The 20040-nt window shown below is 43.3% G+C and overlaps 1 protein-coding gene across 1 annotated transcript in view; it reads left to right on the top strand.

Moving 5' to 3' along the window:
- The first annotated feature begins 7096 nt into the window (after positions 1 to 7096).
- Positions 7097 to 20040, top strand: part of smarcad1a (SWI/SNF-related, matrix-associated actin-dependent regulator of chromatin, subfamily a, containing DEAD/H box 1 a) — a 33775-nt gene continuing 20831 nt past the window's right edge. The window contains exons 1-8 of the mRNA XM_061261014.1: positions 7097 to 7623; positions 8291 to 8429; positions 10629 to 10767; positions 10881 to 10947; positions 12165 to 12262; positions 12640 to 12738; positions 12966 to 13044; positions 15631 to 16151. Coding sequence (XP_061116998.1) covers positions 7482 to 7623; positions 8291 to 8429; positions 10629 to 10767; positions 10881 to 10947; positions 12165 to 12262; positions 12640 to 12738; positions 12966 to 13044; positions 15631 to 16151 — 1284 coding nt within the window. The 5' untranslated portion in view covers positions 7097 to 7481. The remainder of the gene's footprint in view (positions 7624 to 8290; positions 8430 to 10628; positions 10768 to 10880; positions 10948 to 12164; positions 12263 to 12639; positions 12739 to 12965; positions 13045 to 15630; positions 16152 to 20040) is intronic.

Raw genomic sequence — 20040 nt, 5'->3', positions numbered from 1 at the left:
ATTGGGTCTGGTGGTACAAAAGCAGAAACATCTGTAGCTCTCCATGTTTTATCACTGTCATAGTGCAAACTGCCAGAAACCAGTGTACATTAATTTGAAGCCTTTGATTCCATATTGAATGTGTGTGGGGCTAGGATTTAGAGAAGGCTACTGCACAGGAGCTTACCTTTATATAAGGTCTCAGCTTGCTGGCTGCAAGTGCTTGTGGGTAGCAATGAGGTGTTGGCTAAGATTAGATATCTCAAATCAAAAGGGTAAGGAGATGGAGATCAATGAAATGAAGCTATTTGACCATCCAAAAGAATAAGAAAGAGATGAAGCGACCAACAAACCTCCTTCAGGAAAATAAAACCACAAAAAATGTTTGCGTTATATTGTTTTTTTTTACTTCGCAAAACTGGCTTTGTAAACCGTTGTTCTCATTATTTTCTTTTCAGAAGCTGTGTTTAAGTGGAGATAAAAATGGTTCCCTCAGTCTCTCCAAAGATTCTGGATTCACCAGAAGAACAAGCAAACAAGCAAGCAATGAAAAATGTATTCCATGAAAAATAGTCTTCAGGTAGGAGGTGTATTCTGAATAGACACATAACTTGGGTTATGTTTATTGCACGACTCATGTCACAGTTGAATACTTGAACGTTCAGGTTTATACTGGAATATTTGTGTAGGCGTAAACACAGTCATTGCCAAGCAACTACAGATGTGACATTAATACAGTCGTAGCTCAGTCCTGCAGCTAATTATGCCCCCAGCGTTAAGAGCCTTCACCCAAGCAGCAACATCACATTTTTACTGTCATTACAGCTGCACTGTGCAGGCTAATAGCAGTACCTGCTTGGGGCAGGTGCCTTGCTAATTTGGTGTATGCGCATTGTTTGAAAAGTTCTCCATTGTCTTTCCATTGACTCACATGATAACAGGTGTCATAAATATTGCATTGTTTTATGAATAATAATGATCTATCAGTGTCAGTAATAATATGTTGTAATATATTTCCATGTAGAAAATGACATCAATGATGGATGAAGTCAAGTCTGGCACTGTTTTTTTTTTTTTTTGACAAAACACCTTAAAAACACTGAAAGAGTCATAGCCAAAATTAGCGATGACTTGTAGCAAACGGAAAGAGTTTAAGCAATTTAACCAGACAGATTAGGTATGAAAAAACAGTGATGCACATAACAGTGGTCAATTGGCTGTTGACTGAGTAAGTGCTCTAACCTATCAACAAAGAGATTGCAGTTTTACAACTGAAAAACTGGTTAGTACTATCATCTTTCATCATTTTAGATACATATGTCTATGCTGACATTTTCCATTGTTTATAGAAAATGTATTGATCGAATTAGCATTTTTGTCTTTGTTGGGTGAGATATTTTATTGTACTGTAAGAACTGAATTGCCTTGACATGGAGAGATGAATGTAAGAATCAAGAGCACTGACGAAGATGGTTCTGCTTTGACTCTCAGTTCCACCAATACACCCAAGTCTCCTGAAACATTTCTGATCACACCTATGAGCTCCCTTCTTCATCGCCATTATTCTTTTTCTCTCTGTCAACCCTGCTGAAAAAACAGCTCACGCTAGGTTTTGAAATAGCTAGTAGCTGGTATTTCCAGCTGGTCATAGCTGCATTTTACACCAGGGAAAGCCTCTCCATGTGGACTTCTTACATATAGTTATACAGTCAAAAAGCCCACAAGAACCACAAGAACAAAACAGTGACAGCCAGGAACAAGAACAACTATCTCAATGCAAAATGCCAATTAGCCTATGTCATATGGCGAACACTCACCAACCATCCAAGACCACATGCAAAAGAATGGCATTCTCTGCCCATTTGAATTGGTCATTCTATCTTATGAACTGCAAACTGTAGGCCAGGCTTGATAAATCATTATTCCATAGCCACTTGGTTGAAAAGCAAATCAGCTTGAAATGGTTTTGTTTGGCTTTCATTAATGGAATGGAATGAATATTGCATGCCTCGTAAATATTGTATAGACTCAAACAAATGTTCTATAAAATGGATCATTTTTGGACCAAGCTATTTTATTGTGTGAGCGAGCAATAGCACATAACAAATACTGAAAGCAAATAGCTTACTCGACTACAGGTTTCTGGTAAACGGGATTGAAATTTTACAGCACCCCTTATCTGAAGTTGTAGAAACTCAAGCTTGTAACAAAGAATAACTCTTTTGCTAAAAATGCTTGAAAAAAACTGCCGTTTTTTTGTGACTGAAATACACAAAATATATGCGGCTCCGTTGGCTGAAACAAATGAAATAAAAAAGAAATAACAAACCGAACATCAATCATATAACAAATACATTATCCAACTATTTCTATGACTACCACTCGCCTTCCAAGCAGGAACTTCCTATGACTACCATTTATACTCCAACCTCTCTCTCTGTTCCCACTACCAACTGCTCATCCTGCTGTAGCATTCAACACAATGCCCATACTGCCCTGTCCTCAGACATACACACCCCTCCCAACACAAAATGCAGTGAATTTCATGGTCAAATGTTTCTCCTAAAACTTATTACGAGTACTAGCTGTCTTTAGCAGTAGTAGTAGTAGTAGTAGTAGTAGTAGTAGTAGCCATTAACAGTAGTAGTCGTAGTCATTAGTAGTAGCAGTAGCATTAGTAGTAGTCTCTAGCAATAGTAGTAGCATTAGTAGTAGTAGTTGCAGTGGTAGCATTCGCGACGACAGAAACAATTGCAATAGCAGTATTGAAAGTATTAGTGGGTGGCCTTCTGGTAGCCAAAAAGCTAAACCCAAAGGTAACAGGTTTGATTCCCAGTTGAGACAGAGCTTGTTGCACACTTGAGCAAGGCACTTAACCTGAACTTCCTCAATAAATGTCCAGCTGCGTAAATTGAGGACAAATAAAAACAATGAACGTGCGTCACCTCGGATAGGGACGACTGGATAAATACATAATGCTAACAGCAAACATTATTGGCATTATTGATCTGCTCTATGCATTCCAGGCTCGCTCCTCGCCCTCTCTCTCCCTGTCTGTCTCTCTCTCTCTGGGAATTCCCACAGTATATTAGGAGCTGCGTGACAACAAAGAGGAGACACAGTGAGGAGCTTCGCATTCTCTTCCCACACTGCCTTTACCCTGGAGATGGTCCGCTCCCCCTCGTTGCCCCTGTTGGCCCACTCTCCCCCCCCCCCCCCACCCCCCCTCGCCCCCTCCACCTTGCGGCCCGCTTTAATTAAACTCCCCACCGCCACCTCGGTCCCCGGAGCCCGCCAGGGGAGCGCCCCTCACCGTGCGGCAGGGAGACACTGTCACTCGTCACGGCCCTCCTCCCTTTCTCACATCCGCTGGGAATGCCGAGCGGGAAAGTGACGGCCGCATAATACTGTCCCAACCTGTCCGCGTCTCTTTCTTCCCCTCTTCCCCGGACCCACGGTCCCCGTCCCCAGTCCAATCAAACGCCAGACGGGGGAGGAGTCCACCTTCCAGGAGCCCGGCTGGCCCAGGGTTCTCACTCAGTCAAGAAATGCATGGGAACGTTTTGGTTTTTTTTTTTTTTCGCAGGAAAACGCCGTCACCGCAAACTTTTTTTTTGAGTCGAGGAATATGCCCGTGTACATGTCGAATTTTATATTCTGAGCACGTGCAATGTATGTTTCATGTTTTAATGATATGCAGATGGAGTATTATTTGGAACGTTCTTGGACATCAGTCAAACCCTCCGAAAAGATTAGTTGTATTTTTCATTTTGTGATTATTTGTTAAAATGGTCTTAACCTGACGGCATAGTTCTAAAATAATTTATTACTTATTATTTAGTATCATGCCTCACTTTAATCTGAATTTCTTTCAAATAAGTCAATAATATTATTTTTATAATAGTAATATTATTTTATTTGTATCTCTGTGTCTCTGGCCTTTAGTTCCTCTGTGATGCAAAGTGAGAAGGAGACAATGGCAATTAATTTTGTAATAATTTTGTCTAGTAAATGGGGTGGGGGGGGGAGGGGGGGGGGGATAATGTGCATGTGAGGGTTTGAGGGAGGGGTGGTGGGGGTCACATCCCAGACGTGTTGCCACGGAGACAAGGTGCTCCCTGCCGCCGGCGGGTCTCGGGAGCGCGGGGAGCCATGGCGACGGGGTGGTGACAGGCGCGGTGACAAGTCCAGCAGGGATATCGGGTCACCCCCGCGTTTCTGAGCTCCGACCTGGGGTCTCCCCTCCCCGTGAATCCTCAGGCTTCCGCCATTTTGCGCTTACCTCAGCGTCAGTCTTCACCTTCGCAGAAGCACCAACCCGGCTGATACCAATCCCGACCGACCTGAATTTGGAAAGTCTCGCCTTGCCGCGAGGTAGGTCGGCGCTGCAAGGCGGTCGGTGATAAACCTCTCGAGATGGACGCGGTCGTCGGACGGTCGGCTACGCGCTCAAGATTGCCGTTTCTGGGGGTCGACAAACGAGACGTTGGTCACTTTTAATGAAGCAGAGGGTGGCGTCATGTTAGATTAATTAAGGGTGTCAGCACCGAGACTGTATGCGTGATGTACACATCTATGGACTGAGACTGCAGAAACACTCCTCCAGGAGCCAGGGTTTGGTACCCTGCCGTGAGGGGTCGGGACCCTGATTAGATTCAATGTCAGAGTTTCTATTGTGCTTATGGCAGCAGTGTAAGTTATAGGGTCTCCATAGTGATGAGAGAGGGGAGACACGCTGGCGACAGAGCGGAGGCGCGGTTACACGCCAGCACTGTACAGCTCGACGCAGCCAGCCCGGGCCGAAGACAGGGGCACGGTATAGTGCCGCAAGACTCGTCAAAACAATCACACGGGAAAAACAAAGTATTATCCGAAAAGCACACAATGTGTTCTAGCGGTAAAAGATGCGCACCCACATGAATGAAACTGAAATGTATGAAGTCAAACTGGTGTTTCGACGGCTTAGCTGTTCAGCTGTAAGGAGTCTGTGTTCAACTGTCATATCTCACAGCGGGTGTAACAAAAAGAGTCGGGTAAAAGATACAAACAGCCAGAGACGAGAAACAAAAGTTCCTATGCGACTGTATTTGCCTTATTTTACGTTTTTTGTCAAGGCATGAATTTCACTGAGGGGCACTCCACAGCTCCACAGCTTGTTCTGCAAGGGGGTATTTTATTTTAGTGTCTGGAAACAAGACATAAAGAAATGATTACAGAGCACTCAAATTACTAAACATTATTATTGTTATTAATCAGTATTTTCAGTATCAGTTTTTCATCTGTTCTTAGGTTACAGAGAACGGGTTGTCTCATACATAATTGATGATTTCACAGTCCAACGATAAGTTATTACAATGCCAGTCAGGCAGATCCGTCCTGTGTATTAATGGACACAAACAGTGTTTGCTTTCAAAGGCTGGTCAAAGCAATAGGTTCACATCGTGACCAAGCAATCCACATTAACTTGCAACTAAATCACCAAACAGATCCATGGATTTAGTTTGACTGGCGGATGGAATTCTGCAGTCTGCTCCAGAAGTTGAGGCTTGTGTGCGCTGCCATGGCCAGCGAATGGCACGCCAAGAAGCTCACATTTTTAAACATTTTAAATAATTAAAGTACTTCCCGTGCACCAAAAACCACTGAAGCATTTGGGCTGTCGAGTCACTTTTGGGTGTCCCTGTGTAGGGTCCAGCCACCAGAAGGACCGGCACAAATCCTCTTCCTTCGTTATTCAAGTGTGTCACCTAGTGGACATTCCCGTCTCAGAATCCCCACACACAGTCCTGGCACAGAAAATGTCACCACGCTTCCATTCATCCACTCTGTTTTAGCTCCTTGGGGGAAGGACATATTCTATGGAATTATTTGACACTTTCACAACAATTTATCTACTGCTATTTTAATCTAAAATCCTTCCACGTCATTTATCCTAGTTTCATGCTAGGTGGAATGTAGAAACTTCAACAAGCGTAGTGCATACACGCACCGACTTTTTGCTCGTGTAATTCTTTAGATTTCACAATGATGCATAAGCCAGGAAATCATTACAAGGTTTTACATAGTTTCTGAGTACAGCGTGGAATCAATAGTGTGAATGTAACATGGAACGCCATGGATGCTAATCCACTTATATGGCTAAATTCTGGATACAGAATTAAAAATCTCAGTCACAGGCATTAGATTACAAGCCCTCTCTAAAAGAAGTGATTTTGCAAACAAATTCTGGACCAAATTATGGGATATAGTCCAGTGAACCATCCTTTCTCCATTTGCCAATTATAATTTCTCACTGTTATGAGTCTAAAGACAAACAAATGATATGTGCAAGGTAAAATATAGTCAATTCTAGCTTTGCTAATTTGGAACAGGTTTAGGTTATATTTGGATATTTGAAAAAAACTAACAACATTGGAATTTACAAGCTATTTAATCAGCCTACAGACCCAACATTTGATATTTGTTGTGTAGGGTTGGAAAGCTGTGCTGACAGATGTGTAAAATAATCAAATATGTAAAATATTCCAAGGCATAATTTAGCTGACACAGGAACGTTCATCTTATTAGCTGGAGTTCCCGAGATTTTTATTTCCACCTAAAAACCAAAAAACCAAGCCCTTATTTAAAATGTTAACAAGTATTTTGAAGTATGGAATGAGAATGAATCAATATGGGGTTAGGGGCCTAGCTCAAGGATCTTATCGTGGCTACACCAGGGCTGAAACTATCAATCTTCTTTAAACACAATTAAATTTCTTATTTTGATTTGATTGAATTGCTTAGAAGAGACCCTTACTGAGACCTGCCTCTCCCGGAATTTGTCACTTGCTCCTTGATACCTGCGAGTGGGTAGAAGTCTCCCGCAAATTGGCAATTGGCACCACAGCCAGAAGTCAAGTTTAGAAATGCGCATTATCTGTGGCGAATTGATGGACAATTGCGAATTAAGTAACCGAAAAAGTGCGGGTAATTTATCCTTCGTTTCGCGGTAGAGTTGGAGCCAATAGCATTCTCCTCCCAGTTTCTGGTTTTTCTATTCGTCTTTTGTCATTGGTTAAGAACTTCTATTATGGCTTTTTAGCTGTCCAATAGAAAGCATTTTTATTGCATACTCCAGGGCACTGCCGGTTCGCGGGAAATAGGCATTTTCATTGTGAAGATTAGTCATTAGCGAGAATAAAAATAGGGTGGTTGACCGTTATTTTAATTGTATTAACTAAAATAAGAAAGATTTGTATTTGTCGGCATGCGTGCGCAAAAAAACAGTGACTGTCAATTTTCGGTGATTCATCGATAAAATACGTTTGCTTTGGTAGCCTACCTATTGTATTAGCCACCTAGCTAGCTAAAAAATCCCGACACTTGCACGAACAGCTTTTTTCTCTTAACGTTAGTGAACGAGCTGCCTATTATTTGGCTGAGAAAGAGCTTTATCTAATTACGCTAAACCGTGAGCTAGCTAGCTAGTTGGTTAACAAGTTAAGACAGCTGCTTCAGAAACAATGAGTTTATTTAATCTGGAGCGGTTCCGTTATGGAGCGGTTAAGACCAACAATAAAATACAAATTAACACGTCATCATCGGTGCAAGAGCAACAAAGCAGCGGGTCATCAAGTCCGGACTCGGAAAAAGAGAATAAACCAAGTAGGTAGACTAGCCAGTGATAAGAGACTGATAGGTTAGAAAGCTGGCGTTACTGTAACTGTTTTAGCTAATTTAGCTAGCTAAATTAACGTACCTAGCTGACGTATTGCATGTTCTTGTCAGGTGCTAATAAATTACCATTTATTCCAGACTGTCTAGACTTTTGCGTTAACTGCTGCATACTTTTCTTAGAAAACTACCCTGTAAATGTCTTTAAAGTATGATAAATGCTCATACTCCGTTTTGAGAAGTCGTGGTGTGCACGGTGTAACATTTAGCTTGATAACAACCTTAGATAACTCTTTCTTGTTACTCATGAAATGTAGCTGGTCAGCAGGTTTGGCATGAAGTGACATTCTTTTTACTGTAAGACAAGCCAGTTTAGGCATAATACAATGTCATAGAAACATACCTCAGTTTGTGGTTTCGCCAGTAGGACAAAACCAAGAGACCCTTATTCTATTTGCTGCCAATAGTGCTGAACATCCTCTACCAGGAAAATGATAACGTGAACTCTCTATCTGCCATATCTTGAGGTCAGAGGTTAAAGTCGAACAGGCTTCCAGTATGCTTCTGAGAACTGAATTAACCGTGTTGTGTCGCTCTGGGTAAGAGCGTCTGCCAAATGCCATTAATGTAATGTAATGTAATGTAATGTCGTTCATAGTACCAGAAACTCCAGCGCACAAGCGTCCATTTGGGAGAAAGCGAGAGAGTGAGGACGAGTCGGAGGTGCAGGACTCAGACTCAGGAGAGGATTCTCTCACTGATGGCTATATAACTGGAATGCCAGTGCGGAAAGTAAAGTAAGTATAAGCAAGCTGTGAGCTTTAATGTCACCAACATTTTTGATTTCATAACGTTCCCATGTACTATAGTATTTCCATGTACCGGAACTACATCTGTTTTGAGGCTGTGGTCAATTATCCTCCCCAGCCCAGAACTGTTCACACAAGGGTGAAGTCCATTGGTTAACTTTGCCAACAGTTTGCAGTGGCACTGATGGGAGATGAAGTTCTTCAGAGACCAGTATTACTTGTCATGACTACACTTCCCATCAGTACTGATAAGAATATTTTTGGAACCTTTAGCCCTGGTCTGCCCAGCCCTGTCCTTTGAGATCTCCCATCCTGTAGGTTTTCACTCCAACACTTAATTTGACACATCTGATCTGGCGTATCTGATCCTGGGTTGGAGTGAAAACCTACAGGATGGGACATCTCCAGGAACAGGGCTGGGCAGACCTGATTTAGCCTGTTGAACACATTTTGGGCAGGCGCAATTTATTTGTTTTAAATTCCATGAAAGTTTGTAAATATCATAAGATGCATATCAACAGCCGGGTAGAGATATGCAGTCCGAGTAGAATGCTGGTTCCCAGTTGTCAGCGCAGGTTTTCATGCATTTCACGGACAAGTTTAAACTCACTTGTACATTGCTTTGGATAAAAGCTTCTGATAAATAAATGTAATGTAGTGGAAAATGTCTGCATGAAGACTGCTACTCAGCCATACACCCTTGGAATCTCTGCTTGTTTCATGACATCTAAAATTAAATGTGTAGAAATACAAGTTCTTCACAAGAAATCACATAATTAGCTCATTTCTTTGAGGCATCTCATTGAGCAAGCAGATGTTAGTACCTCACCCAATAAAGTGAATGTTAATCTGACTACAATACCTTGCCTCATGGTAGCCAGTGGACGCTCTGTAACAGTAAAATTAGCTTCTAGTTAAATTCTGTATTAGCTTTAGTTTGTATGATTCATTGCAAAATAAATATGTAATGCTAAGATAACTGCACATATCTGCATTTTTTTTTTTTCACACAATTTTGTCCAGTTGGTATTGGAAACCGAAAAGGCTGACAATTGTCCTTGTTATTGCGGGTACAAAGAGCCAGGGGAGCAAAGCAAACATTTTTCATTTGGTGTATGTGTCTCCAGCAATCCACTAAAATAATGTCAGCAATGTCTTCCTCATTTCTTAGGAAGAAGGTAAAAACACCTTTGGCTCAACAATAGGCCATTTTCATCATTGTGACCCTATTTAATATCAGTGATCATCTAAATACATTCTCAAAATATTATATAATTATTCAGTATGCTTATAAAAAAGGAGCAAGCCTGCTTTTGAGTAATAAATAGCATGTGAAATTGTGGAATGTGTTTGACTTGTTGCGTATTTGACGAAAACATCAATCAATGCACCTCAATGAATATTTGAGTATACAAGATGTTATTATTGCGATTATTGTCCTTATTTTTTACAATTTCCTCACACTTTTTAAAATGATAAATATTTCTGTCTTCTTTAGTAAGCAAAATGCAGTATTTTACATATCATGAGTCCCATAATATCATTTAGATTCCATGTGTCCTTTTGGAGTCTCCAAATGTCCTTTTTGGAAAAATGCAAAAACAATGCGGAATGCTAATTTGTGGTGATCGTGTCATCAAATCTGAGGGGATTTGTCCAGTGTTTTGGCTGTGGCTCCATTGTGTTTCTAATTGTGCCAGGCACCGCCACACTAATCTGTTTCCACTCAAAAACGGGAAAACGGGAAAAACTTCCACTGTTTGAGCCTCTGTAACTGATTTAATAATAATTGGAGTAATTCTGACTCAAAACAAACCCCGAATGATTATGCCTGTAGTATTTTATTTTTGGTATGTCATTTTCATGCTTGTATTAAGAAAAGTGGTGATACTTTAATAGGGGTTAAAGTTTTGGTGGTGCTCCTCTAACATTTTGAAGTTGGGTGCACCAAAAAAAAAAAAAAAAGATTTTGAGCCCTTCTGGCTGATGGAAATGTACAGCATGCTTAATACTTGCAAATACTCACCTCCACTTCCCAGGAAGAAGAGAATGAGATTGTGGTGCACCAGTGTTTAGCAGTTTTGCTCAACTTCGGTGTCACTAGATTATTTATCTTGATGCAGCCAGTTCCTCATTGCTTGTTATATATTTTTTGTTTTGCGTGTGTAATTTTCCATTTTTACAAAGGATGTCTGGACGGAAATGTGAAATGACGTCCAAAACACAGGCTGAACATTCAGACACCAAAGAGGACAAGGAGACTGAAGAGAAGGTGTCCAAACTGCAGGAGATTTTTCCACAGAGAGACAGGAAGCAGCTACTGGAGGTAAGATGCCTGAAACTCACCCAGCACTGCAGCAGAAGCACCCAGGCCCCTGGACGGTCGGACACACCTGCGTCAGGCTTTGACCGGTCGTCTGTCCTTACTTTGTATTTCAGGTTGTCGAAAGCACGAGCACTTTGGATGGAGCTGTAGCCTCCTGCCTCATGATGTTCGGAGATGAAGGTAAATGCAGGGACTGGACCGGCTCCTCGTTACACAACTACAATGGAGCCCCTGACTATACGCGCTTGTGTCGTTTTGTTTTTGTTGAGGTAGGGGGAGTTGGAAGTTGACATTGTTAATCAGTCACTCAGTCAAACTGCAACACACAACTGCCGCGGCTCGCTGTCTGCGAGTTAGCTGTTTTCCCCCATAATTAGGGAACAGAACAGGTGCCCTGCGCCGATGTGTGTGTTATTCACCGTCTCAGTTCATTATTGCACATAAGTCATGTTGTTCCTCGGTTCTAAAGTGTACCGTACTGTCGCCCTCTTATCTCGGCGCTTGCAGGTTCAGACACGCCGTGGTTTTTGCCCGGGATTTCCCTACGAGCGTGGGACACATCCAAGCCATCAACAGCGCTCCGCAGTCAGTCCTGTTCCTTAACGCTGAATTAATTGGCGCCTCTGAATTTAGGCGCTTCAGATTGGAAAACGCGATAGGTGTTCCGCGATGCACCCGGTGCCAGCTTGTGTCCCACGCGGGCTTGTCGCTCCAGGCCCAGAAACCTCTCCTTAAGAGCCTTTCAAACCACACATTTTGGAGCCACGCCTCCCCTTCAGGCCATGAGTCACGGTGCAGTGTTTGTTGGCACGAGTCCTGTCCCTCTTTCTCTTTTGCAGGTCAAAACTATTTGTGGCAACCTTCCGCTTTTTTCTTTTCGATACGTTTGTTTTCCAATAAAGGAAAACCTTTCAAAGAATTATGGGGCCCTTCTCGCCACAGGAAAGAGAAATTTGGCAAATCAGCCCTGGAGTCACTGTGTTTACATTAGAAGCCTTCATTTGAATATTCAGAAGGATTTATATAGCCAAACATTGCTGTATTTTTATTGGCCTGTGAAGACCTTATTGTACCCTGACCTCAGGAGTTCAGTGCTACCAAATGTTCTTTTGCACTCGTCTGTTATAGCGCCACCATGTGAGCAATGCAAATAATGGGGAAAAAAAAAAAACAGACAATTACAGTAGTGTGTGTATTCCCCCCTGAAATACTGTTACTTTCAGGAGTTGCTGAGCCGTTAGGAACGGTCTGTTTCTGTGATTTTCTGTCTTCCTGGAGCTATAGTTTGTCCTGCTCTTGGCTCAGTGCAACAATGGTGGAGCTCACTGCTGTTCATGCTCATCGCTCCACTGCTGTCGGTGCTGCTGAAAGTGACCCTGTCTCTGACGGTTCGGCAGGTCCAGCCTCGGCCCGTAAGAGGAAGCTGGAGGGGTGTAGCGGTGACTCGCGGGACGGTGATGCGGCCCAGCCCAGTAAGAAGCAGCGGGCGTCTGTGGTGAGTGAGCGCCCTTCTCGAATCTCGGCCGCAGAAACGGGCGGGGGCATGCTAACACGGCGCACTGACCGGTCCTCTGACCAGCAGGCCCTCTGACCCAACCCTCTGACCCAACCCTCTGACCCAACGCTCTGACCCAACGCTCTGACCCAACCCTCTGACCCAACCCTCTGACCCAACGCTCTGACCCAACGCTCTGACCCAACCCTCTGACCCAACCCTCTGACCCAACGCTCTGACCCAACGCTCTGACCCAACGCTCTGACCCAACGCTCTGACCCAACGCTCTGACCCAACGCTCTGACCCAACCCTCTGACCCAACCCTCTGACCCAACCCTCTGACCCAACGCTCTGACCCAACCCTCTGACCCATCAGGCTGATGACTCCGAGGAGGAGGGCCCGGAGCCCGACTGGGAGAAGCAGGAAACCATGGTGAGGAGACTGCAGAGGAAGTTTCCCGACCTGGACAAGGAGGTGAGGCTCTGTCCTTCAACATGGCCGACAATCCACAGAAACAAGAGAAATGGCAACAAAAAAAAAAAGCAGTTGAGAAGCCATTTTCATTAGGACCTTTTTCAATGATAGGAAGGGTCTTGTAACAATGTTTTAACAGAAGTCTCTTACCTGTTGTGCCTTTAAACAGTGGCGTTTGAGTCTGGCTGCAGTGTACTGTAACATGGGGCCTCTGCTCGTTTCGACAGGAGCTGCGCTCAGTCCTTCAGGAACATGACTGGGACTACGACGACGCCCTGGAAGTGCTGCGCTTGTTTTCAGATCAAGGTGAAACGGAGTCGTTCTGCGCACCAAAACACTCAACGCGGAGCGAGGGTGGCACGTGTGGTTCAGTGCGGGGGAATTCAGTGGTGTTTGTCCAACCAACTACGCTTTCAAGTGAAACGGGCTATTCAATTCGCGACATGCAGCAACTGTTTTGACAGCAGTTTTTTGTCTTGCTCCACTTATCCCATGGAAAAAGGTATGCGGGGGAAAATGTATCTCTTGATCTCAATTTTAAAAACAAAGTTTTCTTTTTTTGTTTTTGTTTTTTTTGCAAGGTCTTATCATTGAATCAAAATCTTTCAATCAACCATTAGTCGACAAGTCTTTACATGTCCAGGAACATATGCAACAATATTACTTAAAAAAAAGGAAAAAAAGAAGGTCATATCTGATTAGTGGAAAACCTTTTTAAAACCATTAACTTGACATTCCCATTTTCACGGCACTTCAGCTGTCACGCTTCATGCCGTAATTTAAATGTTATTTTTATTTGTGCTTGATTGACAAGTGCGATGCATGCACCAGCTGTCTGGTGCTGTGCAGGAGAACTTCTCCATTTGCTCAACTCCATGTTGCAGTTCCTTGTAATTTCTGTAGCACAGTCTGACTGCTGCAAAGGTAAAAGGTATTGATGCTTTTCAACCCGACTAGTGTTGCTGATTATTTGTTGGTGACTGAGTTTTATATGTTTTTCTTTTAAATTTGGAATGGAACATTCTGTATGCCTGGTAACAAATTGCCATTTTACAGTAAAAGCTGGTGGAATCCTGCAATGAAGTGCCATTTTACAGTAAATCTGGTGGAATCCTGAAATGAAGTGTTATTTTTACAGTAAAGCTTGTGGAATCCTGTAATGAAGGGCCTTTTTTCAGTAAAGCTTCTGGAATCCTGTAATGAAGGGCCATTTTACAGTAAAGCTTCTGGAATCCTGTAATGAAGGGCCATTTTACAGTAAATCTGGTGGAATCCTGTAATGAAGTGTTATTTTTACAGTAAAGCTGGTGGAATCCTGTTGATTTTGTTTGGGATATTATGGGTAAAGGGTGGCAGATGCGTAGGACTAGGAGTACAGGTCAGGGTACCCTCTTGCTTTTGGAACCCCCTTGTTGTTTTTGGATTATTTTTCTGTCCACTATTTGGAAAGCAGATGGATTTGAATATAGTCGACATTGGAAAATGCAAATCCATAAGAAAGTATGTAACTCTTGGCCTCCTGAACTCCTTGGGCATACCGTAGATTTATCCTCGATTACACTGTCCATGCAGAACTATTTGCATCAATGATCTTTTCTCGTGACAAAATGCATTTAGATCTTCACCACTGAACTGGGTGCTCATCTGAACAGATTCTTTGAGCTTTGAGATATAAGGTGCAGATTGTACTGTGTTATTTCATGTGTCATTTGAACAAAGTCATTGGAACAAAGTATGTTGGAGGCACAAGCTTTTAAAAAGACAAAATAATATTTGATATTTAGTTGGAGAATAAAAAGTGAAAGACCAAAGACTATAATGACTATTTGAAAGCTAGTTGCAAATACTGTTATGGCCGTGATCTTATTAATCAAGAGCAGTAGAAATGTAAACGGTTTTGTTTTTCTGAATAGATTTTTATACCTGTGATTATAACAAATAAGGAACTTGGCAAATATTTTTACTGCAACTACCTACTTTTCTTTTTCGCTTGTTATACTTCATTAAATACTTTTCTGGTCACATTATATGTAAACTGATTTTGCTGGAAAGTATATTAAGTGGTCAGATCTCTTGTTTGTATAGATAAAACAACGCCCACTTTTATTAGAAACTCGTCATCAAGTTGTGCAGTGCTTCAAGAGTATGGTACCACATATAGTGTGATCAAAGAATAATGAGATTCTGTTGACAACGTGTACAGAAGTCTGGTCCTCTGAACATTGGAAATCTTTGTTGGGAAAAATACTGTGATTTGGATTTTAATCGATCCCATACAGATCTGGGTGAAATAAGAAATGATTTTGGATTCTAAAACTTTTCTGTGCTTGATTGATCTTGCCTTGGGCGATTGTGCCAACCAAGAGGTCCAGAAGGCAGGGTTTCCACTTTCTGAGAGTATTTCATAGGTTCCATTATACCAGAGGAGCACAGTAAAATATAGAAAAGTATTTGAATTCAAAGCAATTACGTATTTGACCCTGGTCTGATCCCATCAAGTTCCATTTACAATGATGTTGCCATCATACCATATACTGCCTGTCAGGTTTTGGCAAGGCAACTTATTTTGAGTACAGATGTCTCTATTTCCATGCAGGAAAATAAAAACAGAATAAAAACATCACCAAAATATATATTTTTTAAATCTCTATTTTCATTAATGACTTAGTTCAGTCGAATAGAATTGGTTTTTAGTGTTAGCTTTGAGAAGCGCATTTATCCAATTGGATTTACTGTGTGTGTGTGTGTAATAGTTTGAATAGCTGTTCTGATTGGTAATTATAGAGCTTAGAGGGTCTTGTTGAACTGAAATAACTGACTATCAGGGGTACATTCACGGTTTATAAACAGAGGCTCATTTACCTGTTCTCATGCGCTTGATGTTTGCTGCAGAGGTGTCCAGCTCGCCAGAAGCCCCGGTGAAGAAACCCAAAGCCGCCCAAAACCCAGGAGACGCCCGACCGTCTCAGGACGGCGAGCGGACGAGCCGCCAGGCGGACGCTAAGGGCGGGCGAGCGGCCGGGTCCTCGGGGTGGCTGAGCTCCAGAAGCGCCGCCAAGCCGGGCCTCCCGCCGACCCGGAGACCGCCGGCGCCGAAAGCGCAGGACGGCAGCAGCCTGGCGAAGGAGCAGTCGGCCGAGAGGAAGAGGAGGAGGAGGCGGGCGGCCGAGACGCAGCCGGACTGCAGCTCCGGGGACGAAGAGGAGGAGGGGGCGAGCAGCGAGTTCGAGGGCTCGTCGGACTCCGACCCGGACTCGGACCAGGAGGACGGGGTGGCGCCGGACCTGCAGGGCCGCATCCTGGGCTTCCTCCAGGAGGCGTCGCTGGACGAGCTCACGCTCATCGGGGGCTGCTCCGTGAGGAAGGCCCAGAAGATCGTGGAGCTGCGGCCTTTCAAGGCGTGGCAGGACCTGGTAGGACTCCTTCCTCCGTCTCCCCCCCCCCCCCCCCGCCGTGCATGCGCTTCCTCGGGATAAAATTTCGTGATTGTTGGAAACGGAAGACTTTAAACTGTCTAAATGTCTTATTGAAAACAATTAGGCTAGCCAAAAATGTACGCACTTTTTATTGGAAGCGATTTAAACGCTATTATTGACCGGGCGGCACTTGCTATATCTACTGCAGTCACCTGGCCGTTTATTTCTGCTTATCTAGCTTCGGTAGGTGTCTGCAGATGGATGGATAAACCCTCGCACCGCAGCTAATTAAAGTCCTAATCTCCTAATAGCGTTTCACCGGGCCTTTCCATTTGTCTTGCTGATCATATCTTTTGCTTTGGGTTTTCTTTTCCTATTTTATGGGTCTTGCATAGCTCTGGTTTATGGTTATGCAGTAAATAGCTCACGGAAAAGCAGTTTGTTGCAACAGGCATACCATGAGGACATTTGTATATAAATACTTTCTTTCTGCAATAGAATAAACGTTCAAATGGCAATGCCTGTGCAGAGGCAGTTAAGCTTTCAAATTACACTGTTCCGCTTTCCCAGTCCCTTTGGGAGACATTTTTACTAGCCCAAGTTTCGCAATAAAATTTCCCCAAAAACATGGCATTATTATTACACGATCATTCGGAGCATAAAGGAGAGTACAGTCTGCTGAAAACTGAAAGCGTTGTCACCGCAGAGAAAATGGGTTGTGCTCTCCAGGGAAAAGAGGTCATTTCACTGGAAAGGAAAGCGTTTAAATTACATTTTCCTGCTTTTCCTGCTTTTCGTTGAAGAACAAAGCCAACGTTTCAAAATGTTTCATTTAATGATAATAATAAATGACACATTTGATGGCGCGTTTCAAACTGTTGTGCCCGTGTGTGGCATTACCTGGGTTTTTATTTTTTATATCCCTCTCTTCTCTCCTCTTCCCCAAATGTGGAATGTCTAATTGTGATCACAAGCGGGGACTAATTTCTGGCACCTGACAGTTCAGAACAGCTCAGATAAATGTGCGTTCTCCTCTGAAACACGCAATGTCAAGCCGCTGTTTTTCTCGATGCCACAGTCCACCGGTTCAGCTTGACGGCCTGCCGGTTCGCCTGCCGCAGTCAGACACAGTCCAGATACGATGCCCATCCACACACTGCAACAATGTCTTTACAGCATGAGCCTTTCAGCTTTCCCTGAGTGTAATGCATTTAGATTTTTTGGGTGGTGCATTGTAAGGGCCAGTAAGGTGTTTCCTGTATGACTTGCTCATCCTGAGCCTACAGAGCCCCCATAGGCAGGTGAAAAAAGAAATATTTAAACCTGGAAATCTGTACAGACAATTTGGTTTGACAATCCATACGCTCAATTTTCTAAATCGTGCACTTGGTTTGCTTATCCGTGCCCTCAGTTTTGCTCTCGTTTATGGAATGCATCATTGTTGTGCTTCTTGTATATTTATATTGAGCTGAAAGTAATCTGTCAGCTGTCCAATGCTGACAAAATTGAAGATAAGAAAAAACATAACAGCAGCAGCTTCTGAAAGCACAGCTGCACCTTAGAGTATGTAGTCTATAGAGACAGAGACATCAATAGAAACCAATGGGGAGAAATTCCACCTCACAGGGCAGGAGTTCTGGGCTCGTCTGGGTCACATGCACAACGATTAAGACGCAGAGTAAATTACATACCACGGTGGATGAACCAATGATAAACGGTCAAGCAGTTGTCAAATAAGGGCGCGCTAGATATACACGGAAGCAATTTTCTTTTCTTTATTTTTTTTATTTTATTTTTATTTTTATTTTTTTAAAAGGCCTTTTTCAGCTTTATTGGACAGTATATAGAGACAGGAAGAATGGGGGAGAGAGAGAGGGAAAGACATGCGACAAATTGTCAGACGGTCGGATTCGAACCGCTGAGGTCGCGGCTCGCAATGAGCATGCGGCCAGTGCTGTGCAGGCTGCTCCACCGAGACACCCATGTTGAGATATCTTAATAAAAACAGCAGCTTCCTCATTAGGTCAATTCTTGGCATATAAAAACATCTAAATCTTTGTTTGTGTGCTAGGTGGCAAAAAACGGACCTTGGAAATAAAAAAATTAAAAAAAAGATTACAAAATATAGCAATGAGTGAGCATCGGTATATGAGTGGAAATATTTTTTATTTGCTGTAATATGAATGGGAAAATAGACTTTGAGCGAAAATGTAGGTGTCATTCTGCGAAGCTAGCGGCTGGAAAGCTTTCTCATGGCGCTACACACATTGCAGGGCTGTGGGCACACGCGGGAGGGTGAAGCTGGCACCAATGGTGTGGGGCAGCTTTGGGATTTCTGCATTATTGGGTAAGGTTACGCTCCGGGATAATGCCGATGGGAGAGCTCGTATGAAGTTCTACTTCAGCCACGTGGATGCTAGTGTGATGTAATTCTACACTTCTACAACGCCTGCCGCGCTCGCTTAAAAAAAAAACACACAAAACCGTTGGACCTACTTTGGAATAAAATAGGTTTTAAATAAATAACTTTTTCTCAGGGAGTGACTCTGTCATCTGCTACTCTCCGGTTTCTTTTGTTGGCATGGCGTGTGGGGCATGGCCCTTCTGACCGCTTGGGCGAACCTGTCTTTGCACCGTTGGCAGGTTTGATTGCTGCCCCTTTTTCCATCCACGTCACCTGCCTGGGAATTTGTAACCCCCCCCCCCCCCCCTCTGGGGTTCAGAACGTCGACATTGTGACAGTTTCACCTGATAAGGGATGTCCGGGCATGTACATGAGTTCACGCAACTGCTGAGAACCCAACTGTTCTGAAAGGCAGGGAGGCATAAAAATCTCTTGATTGGCCATTTCCAGTTCAGAATATCTCCTTAGCAAGTGGTGCCAGATTCTAGTCCCAGAGTGTAAGGGGGGAGGGGGGGAGCAGTCGAACTTAGATGATGGTTGATTATTCCAGAAGTAGGAACTCTTGTTTTGTGGTAGAGTTTTGTACTTGCAGCGACAGTTTGAAGTGACGCACACAAACTGCCCTCTTTATTCACTAGAGTCTCTTTGATGTCTCTTTGCAGATACATTTTACATGTTGTGGTGGTCGTTGTCTGCTACAACACATTGCTAGTTTAAATGTTTGATGCAAACGTTAATCTTTCACTCCCACTACCGGTTTCAAATGTATGGCTTGTTTCACCTCTAAGGCCATTAGAATAATAATAGTGGGCCATTGGCTGTCTTCTTGTTACAATTCGGTAATTCACGGCGGTGGTCACCTAGGCATCCGCTGTCTTACGAAAGATGTGGGGGGCTGGACGTTTTGGTCGACATGCTTGGCTTGACTTGAATGTTTGACGCGTTCGCTGGATTGTGAGCCCGACAGCCTGACTCGGGGAGGCCACAGTGCCTGCTGCAGTGGTCGGGCACCGGACACATCTCTGACGCAGCTCTGAGAGCTAGCTACCTTATTGCTAACGAAATGGCATCCGCATCAAAGCTGTAGAAAGTGTGCATCCTGAAAAGAATGGCCATCAGTCTGACGAGGACGACCCCACTTCTCCTGCCCCAAGCATCGGGGAGGATGCTGGACCTGATCGGGTGTGACTGAGTTAAGGTGTCGGGGGGGGGGGGGGAATATTGTGCAAGACGTGTGTCTCAAGCTTGCGTCGGGTCACATACAGTGGCTTCAGAAAGTATTCAGACCCCTTCACCTTTTGCACACTTTATCATGTTGTAGATTTAATTTTGATATGGATCAAATTGACATTTTTGCCCATCAATCTACATAATAATAAGACAAAGTGAAACGTTTTTAGAAATTGTGGCAAATTTGAGTAAAAATATAAATGAGAGTTTTTGATAAGTTGTACTTTGTAGAAGCCCCTCTGCCAGCAATTA

Source organism: Conger conger, chromosome 11, assembly GCF_963514075.1.
Source record: "Conger conger chromosome 11, fConCon1.1, whole genome shotgun sequence".
In the NCBI taxonomy this organism is placed as follows: Eukaryota; Metazoa; Chordata; class Actinopteri; order Anguilliformes; family Congridae; genus Conger; species Conger conger.
This window is presented reverse-complemented; position numbering and strand designations above follow the sequence as displayed.